At 39.5% G+C, this 12,056-nt stretch overlaps 1 protein-coding gene across 6 annotated transcripts; it reads right to left on the reverse strand.

Moving 5' to 3' along the window:
* Positions 1-666: 666 nt before the first annotated feature.
* On the reverse strand, positions 667-9,548 carry LOC119898643 (myelin-oligodendrocyte glycoprotein-like). 6 transcript variants are annotated; one of them, XR_005443614.1, is made up of 6 exons: positions 6,568-7,217; positions 4,414-5,392; positions 2,750-3,097; positions 2,272-2,316; positions 1,777-1,881; positions 667-1,612 (listed from the first exon to the last, which is right to left on the reverse strand). XR_005443614.1 is itself a non-coding variant. In XM_038712830.1 (5 exons), coding segments are annotated over exons 1-5 (510 nt in total). In that variant the 5' UTR covers positions 9,457-9,548; the 3' UTR covers positions 667-1,610. The 6 variants fall into 6 exon arrangements, 3 of the variants coding, with proteins under 3 accessions (XP_038568758.1, XP_038568751.1, XP_038568743.1); XR_005443615.1 differs by lacking the exon at positions 4,414-5,392 and having other exon boundaries at positions 6,902-7,206; XR_005443613.1 differs by lacking the exon at positions 4,414-5,392 and having other exon boundaries at positions 6,568-7,205.
* Between the last annotated feature and the right edge of the window lie 2,508 nt (positions 9,549-12,056).

Raw genomic sequence — 12,056 nt, forward strand, 5'->3', positions numbered from 1 at the left:
AGAGTAGTTTTGTATTTTTAGTCAACTGTACTTACTGTACAGTTAAAAAAATACTTTACTTTATTTATCAGACAGCTTCAGATGTCTGAAGTTTAAAGTATAAGAGTAGGCTACTTAGACCACTTACAGCTCCTCTTTGCTTTTGTGTAAGTTTCTGAAACAGGACTTTGAGTATTTCCATAGTTCTTATAGATAAAATTACTCTGGTATTTCACATTTGACTAAAGTAATTTTCGTCTGTAGGCGGCGCCAAAGTGTTAGCATAGGGTGGCTATTCAGTATCAAGTACAGATTAAAACCATCAACAACATATTAATTAAATTGACATTTGTTACAGATGCCAAGTATTCAGATGAGATTATTTCTACTACAAACAAACCTCTACTGCTGCCACCACCTATTTCTTCCACCTGTTTTATAAGACATGAGGTTTTCTTACAAACCTTTCAAGAAGATTTAATCTGCCCCCCCCCGAGAAATTTGAATACCAAACAGGGACAAAAGTTTTGGATTAAACCTGCTAGCTGATGGAATAAAAGACCTCATACAACAGTTTGTGTCACCTGTAGGGAGGTAAAACCGCCACCTTGAGAAAAGCAAATTATACTCGCTATATAAAAGCAGCTGGGAGTCTAATAATAATAATAATAATAATAATAATAATAATAATAATAATAATAATACTTTTATTCTTGATTTAAATCATGCTTTTTAAGAGCCAGTCACACAGTGCTTCACAGATATGATACACAAATGCAAATACAAATACAGTACATCAGCAACCATGTATACACATACATTATAGGCTACATAGAAAGATTAAAGCATACGACCAAAATAAAACTTGTACTGCTGGTCTACAGTCAGGCTCCCTTTAATGATTTTGTACAGATCCTACCCTGCCAAGATAAAAAACATGTTAAGAGTTAAGAAAAAATTTTAAAGAGTTAAATGTTAAAGTATGTATATGACAAAGTGATGCAATTACAAAACAAATGAACCATGTGGATAAGGTCCCTGATTCCATAATGCAAAGATTTTTGGTGAGCTTTAAAAAAATATATATTTATAAAAGATATCCTTAAAAAAAATACTTTATCTTGTGACTTAAAAAGGGTTCAGTCATCTGCGCTAATTTTCGACAGCCAATCACAGACAAACAAAGTCCGGACCAACACTGTACTATTTGCACGTTGTTTAAGTTGTTTGCATCAGGACCATCAGGGTCCAGGTCAGCATCACGGTCATCAGGGCCATCAGGGTCCAGGTCAGCATTCAGCATCACGGTCATCAGGGCCATCAGGGTCCAGGTCAGCATCACGGTCATCAGGACCATCAGGGTCCAGGTCAGCATCACGGTCATCAGGACCATCAGGGTCCAGGTCAGCATTCAGCATCACGGTCATCAGGACCATCAGGGTCCAGGTCGGCATCACGGTCATCAGGGCTATCAGGGTCCAGGTCGGCATCACGGTCATCAGGGCCATCAGGGTCCAGGTCGGCATCACGGTCATCAGGGCCATCGTTTGTTGATGAAGACCTCAGATGTTTCAGCTCACAGCCGTCGCCACCTTTTGCTCCGTCCTTCCTCTGAGTCTCATCATATATTTCTCTATGAGAACATGGACACAAGTTTAAAACACTTCTTAAAGGAAGTTGGTGTGAACACAATGAAATCTTGTAGCTTCACAATCAGCCACCGCAAACCTGCTCACAACAGCAGGGCTTTAAATGTTAATAAGAATATGTGGGACAGGAGTTTGTTTTGTAACTTACAGATCATTCCACGTCTCACCAGAACCCCGACGAGAACGCAGATAATGATGACAATCCCAACGACAGTGGAAGGGACAATGGCAATAAGCTGCCTGTTGTCCCCATCTGAAAGAAATCAGGAGATATAGGCTGCCTTTGAAACGGGTAAAAATGTTGTCTCAGGACGTGTCTAACAGGACAGCGAGGCATCGAATGCTGTTCGTAACCGATCAAATTATCTATTCCTGTCTCCTAAGATGCCTTCAAACTGCCCCTCACGGTCAGTTCTGAAGGCAGCGTCGACGGCGACTCGATGCTGCCTATTTCCTATAAATCTGTGCTTCTGCGGTTGCTTGCTGAAAATGGGAAGGACAGTGGACAAACGAGCCAAAATTCATCCGCAAATGGCTATAAGTTTATGAGAAATCTGTTCAAACTTAAACGGCACATTTACAAAAATACTAAAAGACAAATAACCAATGAAAAACAACAGAATTTCATCATAAAGTAATTTACCAGGATTGCTCGGTTCATCTGGCGGAGGTCTAGTTGTGCTGGTCACTGTTAAAAAAAGGTGGACAAAACTGTTGTCAGTACTAAGAAAACAGATTAAAATATCTTCTAGCAGTCAAAACAGAGGGACCTGCTGTGTGCTTTAGTAGCTCGTGAAGGATAAGGTGCTAAATTTAACAGGTTTTTTTAATCTGACATACACATTAACATATTAAGACAGGATGTGACATTGCATGTTTTAGTAGAGGTCCTCGTTTAAGAAACGTGACTAATGAAATACATCATGACCCGCTGAAATAACAGTGGGGGGACAAAGTGCATTATGGGATTTTTTTTGTGTGAGTTTGCCAGTTGTGACGGAGACAAATTCAAATGCGAAACGAAGCAGGGATTCAAATCAGGGTCTAAGCCACAAACTTAATTAGGATAATTATCTCCAATTCTGACAAACCTTATAGTATCTGAAACTGTATGAGCTCACCTTGCTCAACAACAGTGAGATCAGTAACACAACTGGTCTCCAGTTTTGGGACAAAACAGCTGTACGGTCCTGTGTCAGCCAGCTGCACTGAGGAGATCTGCAGAGTCATGTTTCCTCTGCTCAGGTCATCAAGGTTAACAGTAGTCCTGCCTCTGTAATGAGCCATCTGGTCATTGGGATTTTCCTGCTTGTGCCGGTACGCGTAGACCACCTTGTTGAGGTCAACTCTTTTCCAATCGAAAGTACGATCCACCACGCTGCGTGCAGGGACCAGATAACATGGTAGAGTGACCGTATCACCTTCCAGCGCCTGGATTCTCGAATTTGGGCAAATGGCATGAGGCTCTCCTGGGGAAACAAACAAACATTGACACAACTTGAACTTGATGGTTTTCAAACATTTAAATACACAGATTTTCTGTTTTTCTAGTTCAGTGGTGCAACAATTCCTTAAAAGTAAAAGTGCTGCTCCATCTCGTTCACTCAGCTGCTTCATCAGATCCGGAGACAGTCCTCCTAACCTGAATAATTTGATGTACTGGCAAAGTTTATATACCTGGCAGTAGTGGTGTGACAAGATCTCGTACCTAGTAACATCTGCAACTCTCCACACTGAACTGTAAATCTCAGCACAGTGCGTACAGATACATGCAGGAACACGTTATGAAGTTAAGGAGTAATAATGTGGAAACTGTAGATATTCTAATATTACAGAGTACAGTGTGACCTACTGAGAAATAATCTGGTGTTCGGGAGGAACTTAAAAACAGTTTACACTCCTATTTTAACTATAATGAGCCTAATCAGTGAGAGCCACACACAGGTCACTAACGAGTGTCCACCATATTAAAGGGAGTGCCACCTCAGCAGAGGACATTATACAGATGTTTTGTACTGGAGGCGCTAGTCTGTGCAGCACATCTACTCTACTAGGTGAGAGTGTTTTACGTTAGTTTAGCTGTTAAAAGACCGTATTTTAAATGGTGTGCATTGACTCAAAGTTTTTCAGTGACTGTCGTGTTTGTGTCCTTTACTGTACATAACAACTGTGACGGGACATAACATCAATCATCTTCTACAGCTGTTAGATAAACACTCCTGGTTTTCACTCCAGCTATTTACTGTAGAAATATCCTCATACTTCTACTTCTTGTACATCAGCAGTTATATTGAAATGTTTTGGATTATTGCTTGGAACAATTCAGCAGAGTCTGACAAGCCCTGAAGCTGAACCCAAGACTCCCTCTCTCATTTTTCAATTAAACGCAGTTTATTGGGATGAATGTTTAGGTTGAACAATGTTGCCAAAACAGAAAGTAACATATACACAATATCTCGCTCACTGTAATACTGAATAATGTTAAATCTGCTGCTTTGACAGAAGACCAACAATGCCATATTATTGCCAAAGGCTTTAATTCATGATCAGAATAATGGCTAAATGGGGCTTTTCAAAAAACATTCAGGGCAAGTGGAAGTTTTAGCAATGCTACCGCTAATATTAGCTGTATTTCCTAAACGTTTTCAACAACATACCAGTCTTACAAACCTAAAAACACGTTAACGTTAGTGCTGACAACTTTATAAGGTAATCTAATTATAAGGTATACCGTTAAGTTAACGTTAGCTTAGCATTCTTGCTAACAGTTACTCCTTTAACTTACTGTTTTCAGCTAACAGGGAAATGATGTTACTCTGTAAGGTTAGCGTTACAACGTGCGGAGTAAAACCAAAACTGTATAAATCAAGGTGTTGTAGTCCCAGTCGGGTTAGTTCGGGATGCACCAAACTACAGGAAGTACATTCTTCTTCTGGGTTTATGGCGGGTCGCAAACCGCCTTGTTTAGGTGCATACCGCCACCTACTGTACCAGATTTTTACTACGACTCATGATGAAATAGGCTACACAACATTTTCAGGAACATTAGGCTACAAACTCACATTTTTTAGATCAGCACATACAGATAAAAATCTCACTGCGTTTTTCATGGCAGTAAATTATTGTTACCCAAAAATTCAATTGCGGTCGGTTTTATTTTATTGTAAGCTGTTAAGAATAGACGTCTCCGCCCCGAGATTGAAACTGCTGATTTTCTACTAATATACCAATGTGTGTGTGTATAGTGTATTTATATATATATATATATATACACACACACACAAAATTCCTTAATAGGCTAATTATGGCCAATGTTATTAATAACGTATTACAATTAACGTTATAATGTAGTGAAATCCAAATAAACCACTCTTAATTTATTTGCTTGAAATTCTTCGTCAGACGTGTGATTTAGGGTAAATTAACACACGGACCCACGGGGGCCACATTTCACGACAAAACAGTGTTTTAGTACCACAGTTATATAGGCCTATTTAAAAACAGCTTACGTATTTTAAAAATTATGTTTTATAATCACAATAACAGGTGAATTCAGGTTGAGTGGGACACTTCAGCTTATGAGTACTATACAGGGTTAATTTTGTAAGCCAATCACAACAATTGTTATTGTGTTGTTGTTGAATGTCTATTGGATATGAAACAGAGGTTGTGATTGGTGGGACATCAAAGAAGTGGTCCCGTAGTTCTTTTTCAAATTGGTTGACTCCTGGGACCTCGTGGTAAACCACCCGGCAAGTGGAAATCTATATAAAATTACAAGGATGATAATTCAGTCATTTATGATTTAACAATAACATTTTTGCTTTTAAATGTCTTTATACTGTCTGTAGATTAGAGATTAATTACAATAAGGATGTAACTGGATCAAATATTTATGAAAATTAGATTTACAGCCTTTATTCAACCTGACAGTGTTAGATAAAGTGGGACAGGGCGTTTCAGGTTGAGTGGGACACTTTTAATGCTAATGCTAGTAAGCACAGTGCTGCAGTTTCATGAAAAAAAAGATAACATTTTAAAGTTGTTGGTAAGAATAATGTATCTGAGTATCAATGGTTGGTAATTTCTTAAATACACTAGGCTACACAAAAAATGGCCCCCATGCAAAGAAAAGATTAACAGAAAGAGAGAGGAATTAGTGAAAGGGGGACAGGACATGCGGAGAAGGTAAGGACAACAATGTAGGAAGGGAAGAAAACTGGAGGGAAGAGAAAATGGCAGCAGACGTTGAGGAATATAAAGGACAGGAACCTAAAGTAAGGTTTTTAGCCAAGGCATGGAACACCCTGATATTGACATTACAAAAGTGAGTGAAAGGGCTGAAGAGAGGCATCAGGTAAAAGCCCCAAATAGTTTCAAAAATGCATTTAATAACTTACTTACATAGCCTAGTATTAATAAACTAAAGACATTTTGCCTTTAGGCTACTTGCAAACATGATTTGTTTTTTTTTTCCCCCACACATTGTTGAATATTTTTTACTAAATTATATCTCTGTGTTACTGTACACTAACACATTATATATGCTGTTAAATGTTAATATAATATTAAAATGATTATTAATCTGTTATTATATGTTGTAAAAAGTATTTCTCATGTGTTTAATGTTTCATTTTAACTTAATATAGTGTCCCACTTTATCTAACAAAGTGTCCCACTCAACCTGATTGCTTCCAGTTTGCCGAAGAGGGTGACAGATGATGTTTAAAGATAAACAATTTGATAATAAATCAATAAATTGGCTTAATTTCACCATAGATGTCTTCACAACAACCTATTTTAAAAAAACTACATACAATTTTAATACATTCTAACTGATTTGGGATGTTTAAAAGGCAATTTACCAAACTTTACCTGACTTCACCCTAGGCCTAACTCATTATTTAAAGTTTTATAGTTTCGGGTTACTTTTACTTACCTCAAGTGCAAGTTAGGACGAAGACAAGTACAAACCAAAATGAATAGTCAACAAGAGAGAGCTTCACAGAGATTTCCATGTTTGCTTCACCTCACACCAGGCTGTGTCTCTGATCTCAATCTTGATCTTTCCGACTGTCTAGCTTGTCTGCACGCCTTCTCCGAGCTTAAATCCGACATTATTTACAATTTCTGTGACAATTCTGTGTCCAGGACACCGACCACAAGATCTGTCTCATTCTCATTCTTCCCGGCACCAAAGATCCCTCCACATTTTCACCCTGGGTCCCCTGGTGGATTCTTGCCCTCTCATGAATCACATTAAATTAATTTACCGCTTTCCTCCCAACTAACACAACACGGTCCACGCAAGCACTTCCTCGTCTTTGTCGAGCTCGGTCGCCGTTCTGTAGCTGGATCCTCCGCCTCCACTCAGGCCAGAACTCCCGATGACTGAAATCAAAGTTGTCCGGCGGTGGGAACGTCGCCATGGTCGACTTCTTACAATATACAATGTTTAAAGACCAGTCTGTGCGAGTATTCTCAAAATACTGACATTACAAACGTTGCGTAGACATGGATTGTATAAATAGCATATAGGACGGGTCACACACACTCTTTATAAAAGAACACGCCCCAAATCAGTCCGTGCTGACGTCAAAGTAGTCCAATCCCAGCTCTCCCTTCTTGCTTGTGTGGACCTAAAGTCCAGGCTAATTGCCTAATCCATTTTACATCTTCTTGAATGTGTTATTGTACTACTATACAAAATAGTCAAGTTAAACTAGAAAAGAAACTTACTGGCTAACAGCACTCATAGTTTCAGTTTTCTGTTTGAGCACACATGAAAACATAAAACAGTCATGTTGTCTCCATTCACCCCAATGAAAATAACGTACCTTAATATAATTAATATCCTAGATTTCAGTCTAATCAACACAACATTTGCTAATACAACAGCACATATGCGCCAAACTTACTAAACACTGTGAGGAAGTGGTGGAAAAGGTTGAGGGCAGGTTAATTGTTCCTGCCACAAATATCTTAAAGAGGAAGAGTTTTATCTAACAAACTGTACCTTCTGACAAAAGCTGCCATGTTTGGTTTCCAAACGGTTTGTGACAAAAAGTGCAGTCTATTCCCGTTTTTGGACCAACAGATCCCAGTACAGAGGAACCTTTTGAAACATTTTGAAAGACATTAACAAAGATTTTGCCTACTGTTTTTTTTTTTAATCTTCTTCCTAAACTTCTCGGCAGACATAATTTTCATTATTAACTTGAATAATATTTTAGCTAGATTTTAAATCCATAAAAATATAGGGCTTACAATATTACCCTCCTTTTAAATTTTTGCCCATTTGTGCCAATATGAGCGCCTTAAAGAATATTAAATCAGTGGCCTAATAAAAAGGACTCACACTTACCTGTAACAGTTTCTGCAAACAGTATAATACAGAGCAGCTTTACATGTGTCCCTTCCATGATCAACTCAATCAGTCTAAAAGCAGCTCCAAACATAAGGCTCTCAATGAGAATGTTTCATGCTGTTTTCTGACTTTCTTTTCTTCATATGGGAGTGGGGGCAGGACCGTGGAAAGAGGGGAGGGGACTGTGAGCACAGACAGAATCACCTTCCAGGCAGAAAAGGATGTTCCCAACATTTATTTGCACTTAGATAGTGAAACATTGCAGCTATGTTTCCTAGTTGTTTTATATCAATGTGTCGCTTTAAAGTCATCTTGTTGATCGTCATGTCCCGTGCCACCTGATGAATGGACGTCCCATTCTGTAGGCTACCTCTCCCACTACTCTGTCCAAATCCAAAAGAGGTGTTGAAGCCTGTCTGTCTTATATATGATTTCTGGTCTTAACTGCATATTGTCACATCATTTCAGTAATGCATAAGACCGCAATGTAAAATTACAGTAAAAAAAAAAGTAACTTTAATCATTTTTTAACCTTTTTGAGCCTCAAAAAGGTACATGCATGTACCTTGAGGTCCAATAATAAGCCCTATGGGGTACATTAGTCTAAATTGTACCTTGGGGGACAGAAATGGACTCCTACTGTACCCCTATTTCTGACAGTGTAGAGAATAATATTGACCTACTAGCACATAGGCCTACTACATACAGGGTAGTTCTCCAAGTGTCTGAGATAGCAATGCTCAGATAAACAGTCCAGTCACATGTAAACATAAAATAACTGGTCTCAGTAAGAGTCAAAGTAGTTCCCTATCTTACACAAACTCAGTAAACTGGAACTTTAAAACTTTCTCAGGTTTTACATTTCAGTCTGTTTCTGTGCAATATTTCAGAAGGATTCTCTGCAAATAAGATGATAAATACACTTTCTGAGTCATCTCTCTTCCTGAGACTTCCCTTGTACTTGGCCTTGGTTTCTCCTCCCCTTCTCCTCTTGTTTGTTCTCTCTCTCTCTCTCTCTCTCTGTCCCCTCCTCGGTCTTGTTTCCTCTCTCTCTCCGAGTTGGTTGCTCTCTCTCTCTCTCTCTCTCTCTCTCTGACTGTACCCAACCATCACAGCAGCATTTCAGATGACAACAAACAGATGCCTCTTAAAATGGGTAAGGGAAACAAACCAACAAACATAAATAAGTTAGCCTGCTGACAGAAGGTGATTGTGAGGCAAGGAAACGTTGCCCTGGTACAGACACTAATGGTTTTATGTTCATTCTGTTCAGTTCAAGAACTCGATCACTTTCATTGATAAACAAGAGAGACAGCAAATAAATCTGAGAGGGTCCTAAAGGACAGAGTATAAGATTTTGTCCCAGGGTCCATCTGACAGGATTTTAGCTTTTAGATTATTTCTTTATTACAGAAAGTGCACAAAAACTATGACCAATACAGCCACCATACCTTCTGTCATTGGTGATGGTTGAGTCCTAGTCGGGGTTTCTCCACAAAGGTATGACTCACAGAAAGACAAGAGACCTCTGACGCTTCATTATATACTGAGGAACGTTTCATTAGTCATCTCTGGCAGGACTAAGGAAAAGGAACTTTATTTTGCTGATGATACTTTTGTTCTTAAATACAAGACTATAGCACTTCCACCACATGTCATGTGAGAGATTAAAGTTACATCATAAGGTGAGGGACAATCAGACGCGCTGACAGCTACAGTTTGTAAATACGACTCATATTACTGTCAGAGGAAAACTATTATCTGAAATAATCTGACTTTGATTAACAGTATTTTCACCCCCTTTAGAAGTTTTCATGTTTTATTGAATCCTAGATTTAATTTGACTTTTCAACGCTGTTACATGAAAACGACCGTCCAGGTTCAGGTGTGTTTATACTACAATCAGCTGAAACCACATGGCTGCACACAGGTGATCTCCACTTAATGACGTGACTTCTGAAACAGACTGTCTGCACCTGTGATCATTTAGGTCTGTCCTGTTAAAGGCTGTGAATACAACATGTATTTTATGTTTGTTAAACATTTTGATCATTTTGTTGTTCTGTTTTCACTGTGACTTTAAATCTGCTTTGATTCAATGTTGTAAAACAATAAAACATGTTCCACCGTGGTTAATACTTCTTACAAGTGCTGAATATTTGAGATACTAGTACTTCACATAAGTAGTAATATTTTGTTAAACTATACTTTTCTCCATATAGTATAGTTTATATATATATTTTTTTGTTAAACTAAACTTTTCTTCAGGGCGGCGCGGTGGTGCAGTGTTTAGCACAGTCACCTCACAGCAAGAAGGTTGTGGGTTCAAACCCCGGTTGCCCCGGCCTTTCTGTGTGGAGTTTGCATGTTCTCTCCGGGTGCTCCGGCTTCCTCCCACCATCCAAAGACATGCAGGCTACGTTAATTGGTGACCGTTGTCCTTAGGTGTGCACGTGAGTGGTTGTCTCTCTATGTGTGGCCCTGCGATGGACTGGCGACCTGTCCAGGGTGTACCTTGCCTTTCGCCTGATGTCAGCTGGGACTGGCCCCAGCCCCCCCACGACCCTGTATGCGGGATAAGCGGTTGACGATGGATGGATGGTATTGTTGTGTTACTTTTGACCCACCTGTGTGTTACCTTTGTCCCAGCTGAGGGGGTCGAATGTAACAATGTGCCACTTATTTAAAGGGAAATTATACGGAAGTCGTTCTACATTTGTACAAAATACCATCTGATATTGATAGACCACACCTGTTAGTGACCACAGCAAAAATATATCTCTGTCTGAAACATTATCTTTTAAAATCAGGTTTTTCTGAAAAATGGTACTTTCGCCCCTGCTCTCCCCTTGTTGAAGTACAACGACTTCCCCAAGTTGTTTGATGGAAAAGGACTTAGAGGAGACTGATTTAAACCACACCTTTATTAATACAGATATATCTGGAGACCTTCCTGCGCGCTACCTAAGTAAGGGTCTGACTGCTCTTCCGCTAAGCTGTGTATGTGTTGATGAGACATCACCCAGCTGCACATCCCATGTTACCTTATATGGAAGTTGTCAATAGGTGTAGAATATTTCTAGTGTGCCTTAAGGGCTGTCATGTGAGTGTGTGTGTGACTGTATTCAGAAAAGTGTGAAGTGTGTCAGCGTGTATTATGGTCAGGGCCCGGTTTCCTGTTGTTCAGCACAAGGGGTTGTGTTGTATATCCACACCCTATGTGTTTCTGAAAGCATTTGACTCGCGAAAAAAATTGGCTGAGTCACTCTTTCTCTGTGCATAGGGTGTGGTGACTGAGAGTTTGTGAGTGATTTCCAACTTTTTTTCCCCACGCCTACGTTTTTACTGTATGATCGTAGGTCCTAAACTGACTTTGGTTTTAATTAATTTTTTATTCTGGGCAGCGAGGCTAGCAGGTTGGAAGACCAGGAAGAGTCAGATGTTGGGTCAGGGCCAGACGGATGTGGTGCAGAGTCTGGTTGCGGCTCGTAGAGCACGCTTTTTACACACTGACTAGTAATCTGGAATCATATAATCATTCATTCTCTGAAAATCAGCCGATAAATACATCTCAAACCCATACAAGATTATAAATCTGACATCAGCCACAAACATTAAACTTAAAGAATATGAAATCAGTAAGAAGAGAAAAATAAACCTAACTGTTACTGCAGTAAACAGATCAATACTCAGGAGCTTCAGTTCCCTTCCATCATGAAGTTATTGCAGTTATTAATCGTGCACTAGTTTTCTCCACCAAGCTGCACCATGCTGGTCCCCATATAGACCTGTTCCAGATGACTGCAGAAGTCTGCCTCATAGACTTTATTCTTTGTCTTCTCTACTGCTATCTGGCAGCAGCCAGCCCTGCGACCTGCGCTGATACCACATACTTATTGAAAGAGGGACGGAGAGCAACGTGTTGAGACTCTCCTGTGGAGATTTCGTGAGCACTGAGTCCCTCTACTGGGTTCAGAAGCTGCTTTATTTTTGAGAGGCTGTGTTTTTAAATCTTTGTATGACCTGCGTTATAACCCATCTCTATCAAGGACTGTTTAGAA

This window comes from Micropterus salmoides, unplaced genomic scaffold (assembly GCF_014851395.1).
Source record: "Micropterus salmoides isolate LMB-PRFRI ecotype aquatic unplaced genomic scaffold, ASM1485139v1 Ms_hic_scaffold_1, whole genome shotgun sequence".
Taxonomy (NCBI): domain Eukaryota; kingdom Metazoa; phylum Chordata; class Actinopteri; order Centrarchiformes; family Centrarchidae; genus Micropterus; species Micropterus salmoides.

Excerpts from the sequence above, each read along its gene's own strand:
- LOC119898643 (XM_038712815.1), bottom strand. The coding sequence starts at position 3,245 with ATGAAGCAGCTGAGTGAACGAGATGGAGCAGCACTTTTACTTTTAAGG. Across the intron at positions 2,317-2,749 it reads TCTCACTGTTGTTGAGCAAG|TGACCAGCACAACTAGACCT; the intron begins GTGAGCTCATAC and ends TTTTTTTAACAG. Across the intron at positions 1,882-2,271 it reads AGATGAACCGAGCAATCCTG|ATGGGGACAACAGGCAGCTT; the intron begins GTAAATTACTTT and ends GATTTCTTTCAG.